General features: G+C 29.3%; 2 protein-coding genes across 2 annotated transcripts; both read right to left on the bottom strand.

The window, feature by feature from the left end:
- Nucleotides 1-747, bottom strand: LOC107453594 (histidine triad nucleotide binding protein 1). Its single transcript, XM_016070471.3, has one exon. The coding sequence runs from the start codon at nucleotides 502-504 to the stop codon at nucleotides 121-123; it is 384 nt and encodes a 127-aa protein (XP_015925957.1). The 5' UTR covers nucleotides 505-747; the 3' UTR covers nucleotides 1-120.
- A 9,301-nt stretch (nucleotides 748-10,048) lies between these two features.
- LOC107453591 (solute carrier family 35 member G1) lies at nucleotides 10,049-17,185 on the bottom strand. Its single transcript, XM_016070468.3, has 2 exons — nucleotides 16,074-17,185; nucleotides 10,049-10,751 (listed from the first exon to the last, which is right to left on the bottom strand). The coding sequence occupies exon 1, from the start codon at nucleotides 17,043-17,045 to the stop codon at nucleotides 16,107-16,109; it is 939 nt and encodes a 312-aa protein (XP_015925954.2). The 5' UTR covers nucleotides 17,046-17,185; the 3' UTR covers nucleotides 10,049-10,751; nucleotides 16,074-16,106.
- Between the last annotated feature and the right edge of the window lie 926 nt (nucleotides 17,186-18,111).

Here is an 18,111-nt window from a genome sequence, read left to right as displayed (position 1 = left end):
TTCAGAAAATTGCGCTTTTATTTGAAGACTTCATATTTCAAATTCGACAGTATTAATTAACAGTGGGAAAAGTAGTAATAATGTTTATTTTAGTTATATTTGAGAAGTGTAATGTTTATTTTAGCCAGGTGGCCAAAGTAAAGGGCGACCACCTAAAATATGAACATGGAGATGATATACACTTTGTCCACCATCCCGTCCATCATTAATTACAATTCGGAAACCGTTAGCCAGACCCTGTTCCTTAGCTACCTTTTTAGCTACAAGCAACAAATGACCAATGAGAGACTCATCCTCTTCTTCTGCGGCACTTAGCTGGATAATAGGCTTACGTGGAACTACAAGTATATGAACAGGAGCTTGAGCATTGATGTCGTTAAAAGCAACGCATTTGTCATCTTCATATACAAACTTACACGGAATCTCACCACGAATAATTTTACCAAATATGGTATCACCTCCAGGTTTAGCCAGCTGTGCTTTCATCATTTCGTCTTCCGCCATCGCTACCGTTTACTTCGGACTAATTTCTACTTAACTGATTAATTTCAATTATCGAAATTGCTTTGGAGAATAGCTGACTAATAAAAGTTTACATGAAACAAGGAAAGCGAGTGAGATTTTTTGTAGTAAATAAACAGTAGTTACAGCTACAGTTTATTCTATGAAATTCTAGAAACAATAGAACGCGGTGGCCAAAAATGCAATGTTAAAGGTACATTCATACTAGTAATATGCGAGCAAGCCGCTTGAAACTAATTCTACAAATAAAAACCTGAAACGTAGAAAGGGCATCGTGTTGCCATCTAGTGAAGATTGTTAAAAGTTAAATTAATTGATCCTGAAGATAATATATTATGTGTGGTGAAATTAATACATTCATTAGGATCTAAAATTAATTTATGCGAAGTAAGAATAGTATTAATAATTTATTTTAGGAAAATAAATTACTTTAATTTCAAACATTATGTTGAACCAAGGAAGAAAAAGCTATTTTATTTTATGCCAGAAGTTTATTTCAAAGTCAAAACTGAAATATAAATTATTTATTTCTTAAAATACCTTTTACTGATGATTTAAGCCTTTTTATTATTTTTTTATATTATGCATTAATATGAATATCGGAAAAACGAATATAAGAATAAGAAATAGAAACAATTTTGAGTGATTCTTAATAATTTCGACGAAATTCTATAGTAAATTTTTTTCTAGAACAACAGCAATACAATTAATTTTTAAGTAATTAACTCAATACAAACAACAATACAACTTTTTATCTTTTATTAAATTTCAAAAATTTAATAAAAAGTTTAAGCCCTGATATTAAAAAATAAAATTTAAAATTTTTATAAACACTGATATCTTTTTATTTAGTTTTGCAAATTAATCGGCATTCAGAATTAACTTGGAATTTAATTTTTAGAATTTTAGTTTAAAATTAATAGATTACCTATTAATTAATAGATTACATATAAATTAAAATATTATATATAAATTAACTATTCCATGTTCCATAATTCAAAATACTCACAAAAACATCATCAATAAAAAACAGAGGGGGTTGGTATAAGCATTTTAAGCTAGGGTGGGATGGCTTCTACTTCTTTTGTAGTATCGACAAAATAAGTAAAAAAAAAAAAAAAAAAANNAAAAAAAAAAAAAAAAAACTCCTCCGAAATCTAAAAGAAGAAGAAATAAATAATGAATAAACGGAAGAAAAAAACAGAGGAGAAAGAAAAGAAGCTAAGAAAAAAATATTCAACTTTTGAAAAATTGTGAAAATAAAAATGCGTCTGAACGGATTTTTATTTAAAATGCTAACAATTCAAAACTTTTTTAACTTTTGCATTTTTTAAAAATGTAATCTTTTTTTTTTTCAAAAAAAAAACTATTTATTTTTGTGTTTAAAATGATATCATTATAACTTAATTTATATTTGAACATTTTATTTGCTAGTATATTTGATAAGAGGCAGCATTACTTATACTTTAAAAATTAACTAGAGAAGTAAACTATAGATAATAAGTTTTTTTTAATATCTTATAAATATTTTAAATGCTTACATATTTAATCTATAAATGAAATAGGGAAACGGCATTAAATTGGCATATTAGTTTCGCTGATTATAAAGTCACAAATAGCTGCATAAACTTTTCAGAAAAATTGATTTTGAAAAAAAAAAAAGTCAAAGGATAATCCGAAGACATGCCATCACAATTTTGATCCTCTGCAGAGGGGATGGCACCCCAGCTTCGGTAGCCCGACGACCTGCACGCGAAGTCGAGCACTTTACGGTAGAACAGTTTAACGGGGACCAATACCGCACACCCTCGGTCCCTACGTAGACTGATCCAAGTGGTCACCCACCCGCACACTGACCGCAGCCAGTGATGCTTGACTTCGGTGATCTGCAGGGAATCGTGTCTTAACGATCAGTCCACTGCGGGACATGAACATAAAGAAAACGCGAAAACAATTCAAATTCAAGGAGAGAATTTTCAAGCGGACGTGGTTGTGCCATCAGCCGTGACATTGCAATTTTCAATTTTTTCCCCTCTATCGTAGTTAGCCCATGAAGCCAGATAAACTACTAAAATTAGAGGTGTGTTCATCAAAAACTAAATGTGTTATTGAAGAGGACGCCACACCACGGGAGAAAGTTTTCATCGCAAATTCTATTTTTATCTAGATAACTACTTTAAAATAAAAGCATAGAAGAAGTGAGTTCGGGCTAACCTAGATTAAGCCACAAAGTTTCAACTGCTAAAAAATCTTTTTTTCGTTGCTTACTTACATTGTTAAAAATTTAAATTTACTTATGGAGGTAAAAGACAATTTCCATCGAAAAGCCATCGAATGTGACATTTNTATCGGTGACATACACATTAATCCTGTTTATCTGTTACATTCTTTTTATCATTTACATATTAATAAAACATTTTTTAAATGAAAAATTTCTTCCACTAAACTTTTTGTCACTCTGTCACGGTCATCCCGTCACAGCAAATAGATGCTAATAACTGCTAGCCAACCTGAGGTTAATTTTCCAAATTCAGATTTTACATTGCTCACACATTATACTAAAAGTAAAAAACAGTTCAGAAAAATAATAGCTGCAAAATTCACAGAAACTACCAGTTTTAAGCAGCATGCCAAAAGCTTGGTTGCCAAAATGTCATTCCGTCACACAAATAAAAAGATCGTAAAATTAAAAATAAAAAAGATAGAAAATCCTTTTTTTTTAGTTTATGAATTGCATTATGCCAATAATAATGATATGCATGAGAAAAAGCAATGTTCACTTGAAATTAGATGCATAGAAACTTAAATGAAATGTTATTTTTCAAGTCAAAATGTCATTCCGTCACATATGGAATTGTCCAGTTCTATTTACTTGCAGCTTATGCGCAATAAATGAAACTTATTGTTTTTCTTAACTTTCTTCGTGTTTTTATGTATTTATTATGTTATATATATATATATATATATATATATGTATATNTGGAAACCAGAAAGCTAAGTTTTTAAAAATTTAAAGTTGTCAGTCATTAAAGTTGGTTGCTTCAAAAAATTATAACTTTTACTCTGATTAGTTCTTCATTTACAACGAAAAATCCGAAAAACCATAAATACAAATTACTTAATTATTGCAAAACGAATTCCAAATTTAAAATAAGCAGGATGTCCAACTCATCATCAGACGTAAGATAACGTGTACGAAAAATCTTAATAACACTGATTTTAGTTTTCTCTTATTTGATTGAGCATCCCAGGGGGGGAGGAATGTTGGAGTACTTGCCTTCAAATTTTTTTAACTTGAATGTAACATTAAAATATTCTTAATTATGAAACCTTGATTAGAGTTTTCGGAAAATGAGGAGCTTAAATTCAAATCCATTTCAAACTATCCAGTCCAAGCATTAAAATATTCCTCCCAATCTGACATAGTATTCAGTATTTCGATAAAATTTCGCTAGATTTTTGGAAAAGATTGAGGCACAAATTTGTCTTAAAATAGTTTCATTTTAAAAAAAGAAAATATTTTACGTAGATTATAAAGAATTTCGAACGTTAAGAAAATAAATAAACAAATAACAAAAATAGGAAGTAGCTTTATATAATTAGAATCGGTCAATAAAAATACAATTACTCTTATTTAAAACCTAAAGAAATATTTATCATTATTATTTTTGATTCGGTGTTTTTGTGTAATAATATTTTCGATTTTTAAGCAGCAATTGATTTTTTCGAACTTTTGTGTAAAAATCTTCGAATGAACATAAAGAAAACGCGAAAACAACTCAAAATCAACGTGGTTGTGCTATCAGCCGTGCCATTGCTATCTTCAATTTTTTTCCCTCTATCGTAGTTAGCCCATGAAGCCAGATAAACTACTAAAATTAGAGGTGTGTTCATCAAAAACTAAATGTGTTATTGAAGAGGACGCCACACCACGGGAGAAAGTTTTCATCGCAAATTCTATTTTTATCTAGATAACTACTTTAAAATAAAAGCATAGAAGAAGTGAGTTCGGGCTAACCTAGATTAAGCCACAAAGTTTCAACTGCTAAAAAATCTTTTTTTCGTTGCTTACTTACATTGTTAAAAATTTAAATTTACTTATGGAGGTAAAAGACAATTTCCATCGAAAAGCCATCGAATGTGACATTTTTTGTGACAATGATATATTTTAACACTTTAATTCTAATTTACTGATAAATATAAAAGAGCATATTTTTTTTAAATCTTTTTATTAGTATTCTCGAAAGATTAAGCACTATTGAAAAAATTTAAATTTTGTGGAATAGAGGTGCGCAGGCTCCGTGAACACGTCAAAATTTCGGATGCAAGAGCAATTTAAAATCAAAATGTGGCGAAAGAAGTTAAGGAAATTTCTTTATAATTCAACGAAATACTATTAATTTTAAAGAAAACGTATTTTACATAACAAAATAAGAAAACAAATTAAAATACAGAATTGTTTAAAAAAAAAATGTAGTGGTAGTAGTAACACGAGGAAAAAAAATCCCATTTTCCATGTGCTTTTAATCGGATTTCAAGTTCTACTTAAAATATTTAAAGCTCAGTTGCATTTCTATTTAATGTAACATTTTCAAGAGATCTCAAAGAAGATTTCACTTATTACACAGTTACTTTTTTATAATAATATCTCTTGTAATAATATAACACAGCATAGAAGCATAATAACGTATTATCTTTGGTTGGAACACAAAAATAATGCTTTTTATGTTCAATAAACAGAATAAAATATAAAATAAGTAAAATCACGAATAAAAGAACAATGCGAATGTAGTCACTTGTTTTAGGCAGTAAAAGAATGAATCGAAAATAAGTATGAAATTATAGATTGTGTCTAAGATGTCCTAGTTATATTTCATTTATTTGCTCTCAAATATAAGAGAAAAATCTAGTCGAATTTATTGCTAAATCTATTTTAGATAGCAGTAGTTGATAAAATTTAATTCAAGTTCCTTTTTTTTTCTTCGACAGACTTTGTTTCTATGTATCTAACAACTCTCTCTATATATAAAGTAAAATTAAAGACTTGGGCTAAAATTGATATATTAAAAAAATAAATAACTAAAAAGTGAAACTCAATGTTGAAAATAAGAATGTTTAGTACATTTAATCACAGTATTTAAACACTTAACTTTGTTTTAAGTGATTGAAAGAGCCTTTGGGGTATATTCTTTACATTACCCCATCACGCGCACATTAAAAAAATTAGGAAAAATAAATATATAAATAAATAAACAATATTTTTTTTAAAAAAAACTTCAGAACTTGGTCTCTGCAATAAATAAATAAAATGCAAAATCAAACAAAATTATATTTAAATTTGGATTTTGATTAGGGAAGGCATAATCGATCCCAATCGGGATCAGGCGGGATTCCGCACAGATGTTTGCGGGACTAGTCGTGCGGGAATGGGACTTCAATCCCAGAGGATCAAAATTCAGAAATTTGAAAAAAAAAAAAAATCTTATCTTTTAAAATGTTGAAGGTTTATCTCTGATATCTGGATCACGCAACTATCCCTTCTCTACCCCCCCCACACACATCTCTTATCTACAAAGACACATTATCAAGTGCGACTTGTTAGTAACAAAAGAAGATTGATTCTTGAGTTCTTGCTCAATATTGATTCACAAATCAAAAAACAAATCAAGCAAACAAACATATTAAAAACAGGCGATATTACAAAACAACCCTTTAAAAAATTAAGCACTGCAAAATTGCACAAAAGAAAAGTTTAAAAAAAGGACTATCATTGATTTTATATTATTACACAAGATGGAACAGTTTTTTTAATAGACTCATATGATTCCTAAAAACGCTGTGTTTCGAAGCTCTGCCACCAAGGAAGATAAAAAAGTCATAGTTTGAGTGCCTTACACTTGAAGCAATACTATGATTTCAAACTAGGTATATAATCTTGGCATGAAGAATTATCTGGGATTCAGAACAGACAAATAATTTCAATATTTTAAAAGTTATTAAACTTTTTTAAATATCGCCAATTTGGCAACATTTACCCACCTGGATGAAAATTATCAAAATCATTAACGTAGTCTTAATTTTTGCTAATTTTCATGAGCCCAGGTTATGCAGCATAAGAGTGAGTTTTCAAATATTAAAAACTTAGACCACAAACGCTTTTCATTTTCACAAAACTGTGGCTTTTCTCCATATTTACGTTTTGTCCCATTTATAAGGATTCAAAATAAGCATAGACATCACTGGCTTTTAATAGGCTAAACTGGACTGTACAATCATGAGTAACAATTGCAAACTCACAGTAGTTATGAGAATAGCATATTATTCGCAAAAAAGCATCATTACATATTACGACGAAGCCTTTGAGAAACAGCTTTAAATTAAAAGACTGCATACAAAAAGCTTCGATATCAAGCCGGCACTAACTGTTTCTGAGGTGAAATTCGATCAAGTTCCTGTGCTTGTAAATGTTCTGCAGATAGTTAAAATAGCTGTTGAATGTGTTTGCCAACGCGACAGTAATTTGTTAACAGCTAATGTGATAAGGAATTTTCTGTGAAGCAAAATTGTAAGTCAGAATGAAGATTTAAGTGAATGTTTGAAATGTTTACTTGAAACTCTCATTCAACAGAAGAGAACGGATACGAGCAGTGTTTTGCAGCTTCTGCATAATCGCGAACAGTCCAATGATATGAGAGCGAATTCCAAGAGTTGTTTTCGTTTTTAAATTTTAGCAGTGCAATTAAGTGAAGGAGAATATGTTTTTTTAAAACAAGAAAAACAAAAACAGATATTGTCAAAGGTATATCGTCAATAAGGATGAGAATAGAAGTGAAAACAGGGACACTTGAAAACGAGTGATTGAAGATGATAAACCAGAGTTCTCAATAAATGAGCAAAAGTTAGCTGTACAAAACTGTATGGTATCCTTAGTACATGGAAAAACTATGATAAACAAGAAATTGATTCAATCGAAAAAGAAATTAATCTCTTTGAAGGAGGTGGATCACATGGTAGAGTATTCGAAGATGTGTGGATGGATATTGAATCAACAAACAGTGGACTAGTCAGAAAGAGCCATTTCATCGAGTGTTATCGTTAATAAAATTCAATCTAGACTACTGATTGGAGTCTTTATTTCTTACGCTCTAATTTTTAACATTAAATAAAAAATTGCAATGGCAGTGCGTTTTAAAACAATAATTTTCACGATTCTCTTAGTATTATCTTCATAAAAGATTGAATGTCAATGTTGCTTACAAGTTCTTTGTTCTTTCATATTTCTCTCCGTTGTCAGAATTATTATTTTACATTAGTTTTAAGCTTCAATGGATTGCTCGACTGTGACTTGTCAATTTCATGAGTCCCAAAATCCCGCAAAGCCAAAAGTGGTGCGGGATTGCATTTTCTTATTTTTTATCCACATTGCAAATAAGAGCCACAAAGTTGAAATCTTGCACGTACATCGACTCTTATCTTTCTTTTCGAATAGCTGTTTCGAGACAGAAAAAAAAAATCAAATTTTCGTTTGCAAAAATATTTATTTAGACTTTTTAAACATAAAGAATAATATTATATATTATTGTAATAATAAATTTTATTTTTGAATAAACAACTGTTATGGCTTACAATCCTGAACTGTTACAATTTCCAATCTAAAATAACCGGAAGCAATCTGTCTATCCAATAAACTGTAAAGCTTATGACAAAGAACGTTTTTTACCTTCACGGTTTTAAAACCGTTTAAAATGGTTAAAAAAAAACCATGATTGTAAAACTATGAAGTTTTTTTTTACCATTTGAAACAAGCTTTGTAGGAAAATAGCAATAAATGTGGTTTAATTAGTTTACCTGGTTGTTTCACCTATCGTAAAAGATGGGAAATACTAGACATTTTTTGCTTAAAGCAGCCTTATGGTGTTGTTGACATCTATGCGTGAATGAGAGTATCATATTCTAATAGCCCATGGTCACAAATTTTGGTGTGCAGTACACTATAAATTCTTCATGTGTTGAAAGGAATGGAGGAAATATTGTGGTGTCAACGCTGGGATTTGAACCCCCGTTCTGTCGATCATGAGATTGACATATTTGCCTGCTCGTCTATAATATGTACCCAGCTGCGAGAAACTAAGTAGCTTCATTAGGTGGGCCTACTTGAGGCGATAAAATTATGGTTGTTTGACCGTATTAAGTGAAAATTATAAGAGATTTTAGTTTGATGCTAGTTATGGTGTTTTAGACTGAAAATAAAAGTATGGTCAAAACTAAAAGAATATGGTTAAATTCATCGCTTTTCTGGCTCATTGGAAACGCCAAAAAGCTCGGTAATTTTCAGAATTTTTTTTCTCTGTGTAAGGCCAGCGCTTCAACTTAATCAGGAATTTGAAGAAAGAAGTAAACGCCAAATTTAAAAAAAAAAACTTCATTTTGCCTATTTAGTTAAAAAAAAAACTATTCATGTTTTATTGTCAACTGAAACTTTCTTATATAATTCTAATATTCCATCTATTTTTTTAGATGGTGGTTCCCTTATTCTATTCTTTACATAATAGACAATGGCTTGTTACTAATAATGACTTCGTTTGATCGTGGATAATTTATAAGTGAGCAATGAAAGTTCTGAAAAAGCAATTGGGTCGATCTTCAACAGTTATTATTCAAACAGTTTCGTGCTGTTTCGACTTAGCAACATAAGTTTTAAAACCGATTCTCACAACTTCACAAAATTGTTATTTAGCATGCTAACTATCGTGTTCATCTAAAATTCTAAAGCGGAAAAAAATTCTATAGAAAATAGTTATATAATATTTTTCAGTTCACCGCCACAAACATCAAAGCTAGTGGAATTTAAAATTACAAGATATATAATTATTAAAATAACAACATAATGCGCAAAGTAAGAACCTGGTAAAATAAAAAATTCTGGTTCAAATGACGGTTTAAAGTACCAACACTTTAGGGACATCACCCGTAAAGCACATTTAACCATATTATATTATGCAGTAATTTTTACTGTAATATTTCTTTAATTATAGTCATCTAGTGATTTTTCTGTACTTATTACTGTGAAAATTATGGAATATCATAATTTGTTCCTTAACTTATTTCGGTGACAATGGATTTTACGGAAAAATGTAACGTCAATGTAAAGCATTCTGAGAGCCTGCTTTTTTTACCGTAACTTGATCCAGAATTTTTACAGTGTATATCTATCTTATAGATCTAGCTGCTTTCAATTCACTGTATGAGTACTAGATGGAAAAATATCGGTTATACAAATCATAATAATTATATCTGATATAAAATTATATGGATCATACAAGAGTTTTTTTGGTTCACAAGCAAACAAAAAACTCTCTCCAGTACTTTTTCACAGAAAATAAAAACTTTTAATTAAATATTTCATTTTTCAAATTTTTTTAAGGAATAAAAGACAATAATGCACCCCAACAAATATTAATTGTATAAGTAGTAAAATTTAAATCTGAATTACAATGTTTTTTAAATCTAAAGCAGTAGTCAACATTAGAAATTATCAACTTGCTAATTTCCAATCACTTTTTTCAAAGTACTTTTTAAAAGTTCTTACTGTTATGAAAACGCAACATTAGCAAGTAATAGGTTTAAGAGCGTAACAATAAATAATGGCTTTCTTTTAAATGAAATAATAATTGAGTAACATTACAAAGAAAAAACAATGAGTAAAATGATAAAATGACATAATTTTTTTTTGAACTTAAACCCGATAGTGTTAGTTAAAAGACAAGAATTTTGCTGAGTTCAATAATTTCTGAATTCAATGATAACTCTCATTGATAAAACACAATGCTAATGATCTGTTCCTATTGTTCTGGTTATCTATTTTTCTTAACGGATAAAATTCCCTTATGAGCAAATATTATCATTAATTTGACTTATATTATAGTAGCATGTCCGAATTCTAAAATAAATAATTGAAAAAATACAATGGAAAATTGGTAACACCAGGGGAAATAAGAAAAGCATCTTTCAGAAGTAAAAAAAAAATATGTTTAATCAAATTACTTATTTAAGAAATAAATAAATAAATTGGTGCTGGATTTAAATTTGGTAGATTAAAATGAAAGTAAATAATTTAGGGTAGTTATAATTAAAACTATCCTGTCTAGAACAACATATAAATCCGTCTTCGTACACCAATGCGGATGAAACTTGGTATAGACTTTAAATGGACCATGGAATGGGGGAATCTGCAATAAAAAAGAAGCACTTTCATTTTCTGGCATTAAACATAAAATATTACAGTTAACGAAATTATACAGTAAAAAATTCCGGATAAAATTACGGATTACGGTTCATAAAATTGCTGATTACGGTATAAGTAACCGGCATATTGAATGCACCAACCGTATAATCCATTTCAAAAATAAAATATTATAACGCAATTTTCACTGTAAAAATTACGGTGTATACCAGATTTTTGCTCAGCATGTTCCGGCAAATATGGATTTTACGGTAAAAGTACCGACACCCTGAGTGCTGGTACTCTTTGCCGTAATTTAATCCGAAATTTTTTACAGTGAAGTTTTGAAACCAAAAGCTTCAAATGTTAAAAAATTGACACTTTTTCAATCAATACAAAAAATTATTTGACAGTCATTTCATAAAAAATTACGTCATCTGATTTCTAAAACAATAATGACATCTGATGATGATGATGAATGAAAAATATTGACATAAAAAGTAATGGCATCTGATTTAGGCATTAATATGACAATCTGATTTCTTTTCCAAAAATTTCCTTCGCAACAAAAAATTAAATTATTCAAGTTAAAACTTATTCCTATATATTTTTTTTTAAGCTCTTGAGTTGGTAAATATTTATAGTTCGCAGGTTAATACTACAAAATTACCAGTAATGTAATATGACTATTTAAATTCAACATAACATGGTGGACTCTTAATTACAAATCATCGCTTGAATGTTAAAAGCATTCAAGTGAAAAATAATGCGCATTTCAAATATAAAAATGGCAATCTATTTTAAGCAATGTAGCTGCTCTTTATATATATTTTTTCCAAACTAACACACTATAATCATTTATCCATAAACTTCAATTGTGTAAACTGTTCGTTTAGTAAAGTTCTAAGAGAACAATTTGATAGCTCAGCTGTGGAATTGATTATTTGCCTTAACTTGTAGAAAAGTATTAAAGTTTAAGTTCATTGTTTGTATTTTTCCACCTTAACTAGAACGGCCATCATATAACTGTGTATTTGACTTTGACTTTTAAAGTCAAAATTTTAAATGTCGTGACAATGATTATTTTGTATGCCAACTCAATCATTTATGATTGAATGGGCTTAAATTATAGGAGCGTGAGGATTTATGTTTGCGTTCACGCATGATTTGTTTTTTAATTTTGTTTTGTTATTTTACAGGAAAGTTCTTCGTTTCTATTGTGAATTATATAACAGTATTTTTTTTTTCGATGTCATTGGGAATTGTAAAGAAAAATTTCAAATTTTTTTGTAGGTCTTACTGAGTTAAGAAATCATATGAGAAAAACAAATTTAAATTACTCTATAACAAATAAAATACTATAATCTATGTATTCAAATTTATTTTTTCGATTTTATTTAATTTCTTTCATTTTTCTGTAATGACTATTTAATAACAGAATAAGGAAATCTGAAGCCTGTAAAACTCCATGCTTAATTTAAAGGTGTTTATATCATTGTTATTATTAATTTTCTTTTAAAAATTTTTTAAAATAACTTTAGGCATAATTTGCAAATTTGTGTATACTAGTCTAGCGTTCAAATTTAAATATGCGTTATAACGTATATATTTCTTATTATATGAAAATATAATAAGAAAAGTATACGTGATACCATCTTTTTCCTCTTATGTAATCTGTAAAGATGATGCCCCGACTGAGTTGTTCTCAGTTGAGACGATAAACGAAAATTTTATTTATTTTGCTCTTTTTTTCTTATTATAAATTAAGAATAGGGAAAACTTCAATGTATGGAATATGGGTAATTAGTATCATGGTTACGATTAATAGTCATTGATTATTTACATTAATCAGTATATACTGCCCTTATGTTTTTTTAAAGTTAAGTGTCTTTGTACCAACCAGTGAAGGAACATTTCATATATATTAATTAAAAATAAGAATTTGAAAGTTTTTCTTTAGATTGATTGGTAACAATAGCTTACTGCTAAACAATAGGAAGTCATCTAGCAATGTTTTGGATTACCTGGTCAAGTAGACTTCTCTGGAAAAATTTTTGAATTTGTTATTATCTCTGCAACACCTTGTTTCTTTGAAAAAATTATAAGGTGAGGGTTTGTATTTATATGTTTGAAGTGGAATAATTTGCATGTAATAGTTTTATTTTTCGCACTGTGAAAAAGAGAATTCAAAATATAGTTATTGAAGTTACGTTTTATTTATTTTTAATCATCATAGCATAATAAAATACTGAGATAAGGGGGTGTTTATTCACTGGATCACCAAACGATGAAAAACCAGTGAAGGAACAAGTGTTCCTTTACTGGGTTTTTTTCTAAGTTAATGAAAATAAAAGATAAACTTTAATTTTCTTGTACCTTTAGTGATGTTCCGCATCAAAAGTATGTTAAAAATACGAAAAACAACTTCTAACCAGTGAGGGAACAGGCATGTTCCTTTACTGGGCATAGATTTCCCAGTGAATGAACAGTATGTGTTAATATGTTGACACTTTAATTTTCAATTCATGATTATAAAAAAAAGTTAACATTTTCCAAGTATTTGTATGTTATAATTTCAAGAATAGGCTTATTTTTAAATATTTTTATGGCTTATAAATTCATAAAGAGCATTAAAAAATAACTAAAATTAAGTGTTCCTTTACTGGGTGTTCCTTCACTGGTAAGAGCTGTTCCTTCACTTGGTCTTCTTACTACTTGGTATTTGAACCTCCAAAACTTTAAAACAATATTATGTAAGTTCTCTACAATTTTTTTACATAATTTGCAATTAGTAACAAATATGTTGACACTGTCATTTAACTAAAATTACGAATTTCGAAATTAATATGATTTTTTAAAAGGCAAGCACTGGTTAGTTTACCCTACATTTGCTAAGTTATATCAATGCAGAATTTCATTTTCTATTGTACCCTGTTCGATTCTTGTTATATTAACGATAAGAGATAATTAATAACAACCAAGTAAGATCTTTAAAGTGAAACTTGTATTTTCTAAAAAAAATAAATTTAGGGAATAAAATTTTTATTTTTATTTTTGTTTAATCGCCAACAATATTTTTTAAACTAAGAAATCGGGTTTATAAACTAATTATTCAAATAGCTTGACCTACGGAATGAAATGGGACAAACCATCAAACCATTCACCCTTAATGACGAAAGAAGACAGTTTTTAATTACAACCTGAAATAGGAATCTCTAAGCCACTGTAAAAATAAATATGCAAGTACGGATTTATTTTTATTCAATGTTTATTACTGATTTCAGTGTTTATTACTGATTACTGATTTCATATTGATACTGAAAGAATAAAATAATTCATAAGTTCTTTGAAATAATCAAAATTTTTTTAAAAAATAAATATGGTATTTAGAGTATAGTTTAAATAAATGAGGTATCTAGCCTGATTTTATTTCATGCTGATTGCGAGGCTTTGTTTTCATAATTTAAGTCATAAATTTTAACTTAAGAGATTCCAGAAAAAAATTATAATTCTCCTGTTTCTTTTTTTGTTTCTTTTGTTTTCAATTTTTATGCTATTTATTCGCGAAATAAATATAAATACTAAGTTTCTGTTTCGTTAAATGTTTGACGCCATATTTTTGTTTAAATTATCCCTTAATATTGATTTGAAGAATTTCATTCATTAACCAAAATGTAAACTTGTTGACAAAAATATCTACTAAGTATCTGCTAAATACATGCTTTAAAGTATGTACTAAAATTAATTGAACGTTCACTCAGGTCACATTATAACCACATTGTAAAGAAATCCGGCTAAAATTACGGTATAACGTACAGGCACTCAGCACTACCGTGAAATTATAACCTGAATTTTTACCGGAACATGTGGACAAAAAATCAGATATACTCCACCTTTTACTGTAATAATTACCGTAAAATCAGCGAATCACTCTAATTGAATAATTATTATTGCATAAATTACGGTATAATATTTTACGGGGAAAATTGATATTACGGATGATGTACCCAAAGAGCCAGTACTTGAACCATAATTTTGTGCGGAATTTTAGTACAGTGCAGCTATCCCTATTAAATGTTTTCTTTAATTTACATGAAAACAAAAATTTTTGTAAAAAGGAAAATTTTATTTTAAAAACAATCAAGAAATTTTTTTTTCATTTCTACTTAGATTAAATAACAACTCTTTGCATCTTCATTGCCATTTACAATAGTTTACCATTAATTACCACTACATATTTTTCTCCTTTTTAGTTCTGAGAAACAAAATAGCATGAAGAAAACACATTATTAAGGAAACGCAATCTGAAGTAAATATACAGGGATGATTACCCTTAATATATATTAATACAATATATTTTTAGAATCCTTGTCAAAAATGAAGTATAATAATTTTTCAACGTAAGGGCTAAGAATAAATGTTTTAAAATGGAAAAAAAAAACGCTACTGAAATCTTAAAAATCACTACTGTTTGACTTCCAGAGAGAGGGGCAGAAAAGAGTTGAAAAGTAATAATTATTTAATTTTTTTCTTGCTTTGAACAACCAAACCAATTCAGAGTTTACAACTAGCAATGTAGTCTTGTAACTCTGTAGCCTTGTAATTTTAAACCCAAGCCAGAACTCATGGAAACTCCTGGATCAAGCATTGGAGCAAACTAACCTTCGTGGAGGACTTTTTGATGGAGCTAATCTACATTTGCGTGACATGGAGAGAAAAACCACAAAAGTGTTCTATGGTTAGCCCGACTGCAAGGGGATCCTAACCCAAGATCCGTCTACCATTGAGGACATTTTACGTCCGCTCTATGGTCGATGTGAATTCGTATAAACTAGCTACCGCTGGGATTCGAACCTGGATCACCTCATACGGAGAAGAATACTCTATACCCTGAGCCATCACGACTCCGAGGCTATTATTAAAACAGAAGCATATTCAAATTTCATAAAGTCAACCATACTGTTTTTTTCTTTCTCTTTTTAATCCTAATTTTCTCACAATTTATTCGCCAGATTTCAAGAGTGAGTTCACTTAATCCTCGCCTAAACATGAATCCACCTTCTTATGGGAATATTCTTTGACTTCATTTTTGATTAAGATTATATATATTAAAGGCGGTGATTACAGAACATCCTGTATTTACCTCCCTTACATAAATTATCAAACATATTCATTAATACAGACAAATATTAAACGATAAGCAACAAGGTAGGAATAAATATATAAATAAAAATAATATAAACAAGTTTAAAAAATGTTTATACTACAAATAAAACATAAAATAAACCACAATATACGTCTAGCTATACATCAATATAATAGTACTTGCCTTTTAAAACAAATATTCGTTGAACCCAGTTGCTTAAGACATTCCTTCTAATCCATTTTCCTTTTGAATTATTTCCAACTCAAAATCTGCTTTTTTCGAACACGAATAACTCACAAATGGAGGTAGCAAAACAGACAATACTATGGCTAAACCACCTAATATTGTAAATGGTCCCGCACTTTCTTTATTTATAAATATCTGAAATAAAAATGCAAACATTATCTCAACTGTCAAGGTAATGGAAACTACTATAGCGTCTGTTGATTTCAAAGAAGCAACCAAACAAAGTTCGCAGATAAATCCAATGAAGGCGATTAAGATGACGAATGTCGATTCTAACCCACAACTCCAGATCTTCGGTGGCACTATTAAGCAAAAGCATCCAGCAAACAGAACTCCGACAAACGCCCACCAAAAGCTGACAACAATTGGCGGTATATGGGTAATGGTCCTGATGATGACCAGTGCAATAGCTTGGGCAATGGCTCCAATAACACATCCAGTGATTCCAATCAGGACATTGCCCGAATATCTATCAGACTGGAAAGAAAAGTACGGCAGGCACACTAAGAAGACACCAGTCAGGGACAAGACTACGGAAAAAGTCGGTTTAATACCACAGGCTTCTTTTAAAAATATATGTCCTAGGATCACAGTAAACAATGGCGTTGAATAAAATAGAAGAGAAGCTTCGGCCATCGGTAAGTTTACGAAACCGAAGTAATAACCGATAACGGCTATGTTCCCCACAATGGACCGAAAAAGAAGAACTAGATTATTTTTAGAGTCATGCCATAATTTAAAGTTACCGTAAATGATGATCGGAAGCATATAAAACACAGTACCTAAGCTACGTAAACCGAAGATTTCGATTGCACCTAGATTTTTCATTTGAGAAACAAGTAGTCCTTTTACACTCCCAAGAAAAGCACTTAGAAGAGCTAAAAATAAATTGCCAGCTTTGAAGTTCATTTTTATTGGATTCACAGGTAGAAATTATTTACAGCGTTGTATTGCGAGCAGTAAAAATCCTCATTTCGTTGCTATCTCGAAAAAAAATCTGCAAATAAAATAAAATGTTCTATAACGTCTTCAAATAAAATAAAATGCAAATAAAATGCTCTAGCTTCACTAAATAGTAAAGTTAAACTTTCTGCACTCAAATAACAAATGTTTTATCTTTAAGAAATATCTGATTAATCAAGCTCTACTAGAAGGTTTATGAGTTAGAAAAAGTTGTTCTTTCATTGTCAAGGCTCATGAAAATACTTATACCTAATAGTTTTGAAAAATGAACTACAATATCTTTTTTTTTCTTTCTTTTTTTTTTTGGAATTGACATATTTTTTTCGTCACGCTATCGTCATTTAAGAAGGAAGTATTTGTTTCGTTTTTTCTTCTTCGATATTTTTCAAACATTTTGATTAAAAATGTAATCTAGTGTTTAAATTTTTTTATCTTTGCTGTCACGAGATGATGTTTTTCTTTAGTTATCAACCGATTACATGCATAAAATTTGTGCGAAACGTGATTATGGGAATTTCGAAATTCATTTTGCATAAACATAATTATGGGGTTGAAAGGGGCCGTCCTATGTTCCATTGGAAGCTCATTTTATATATATATATATATATATATATATATAAAAATCTCTNTATATATATATATATATATAGCGCAACAAAGACGAAAAGAAAAGAGAGAAAAACGAAGAAATTATAGGAAAATTAACAAGTTTTATTTATTGCGCGTAACTTGCAAATATATAAAGCTCTTAAAATAAGTTAAAAATATCGCGAAAACATGGAAACTAATAAAGATTAACAAAAAGCGAAGAAGAAAATATTTTAAATAAAATATTTAAAAAAAACTTTATTTAAGCAAAGTTATTGCAAATCGGAAAACAAAATAATGAAAGGACTTAATCTCCTATCATCTCGCAGGATTATATCCGCGTAAAGGAATGCTTTCTAATATTGCTATATTAATGAATCTACTTTTAGAAAGAAAAACGATATTAGAATTTGAGTTTAAAAAA

This window comes from Parasteatoda tepidariorum, chromosome 4 (genome assembly GCF_043381705.1).
Source record: "Parasteatoda tepidariorum isolate YZ-2023 chromosome 4, CAS_Ptep_4.0, whole genome shotgun sequence".
Taxonomy (NCBI): Eukaryota; Metazoa; Arthropoda; class Arachnida; order Araneae; family Theridiidae; genus Parasteatoda; species Parasteatoda tepidariorum.
The sequence above is the reverse complement of the archived record's forward strand: the minus strand, read 5'-3'. Positions and strand labels throughout refer to the sequence as shown.

What these genes read in the sequence shown, in the direction of transcription:
- LOC107453594 (XM_016070471.3), bottom strand. Translation starts at nt 504, where the DNA reads ATGGCGGAAGACGAAATGATGAAAGCACAGCTGGCTAAACCTGGAGGT.
- LOC107453591 (XM_016070468.3), bottom strand. Translation starts at nt 17,045, where the DNA reads ATGAACTTCAAAGCTGGCAATTTATTTTTAGCTCTTCTAAGTGCTTTT.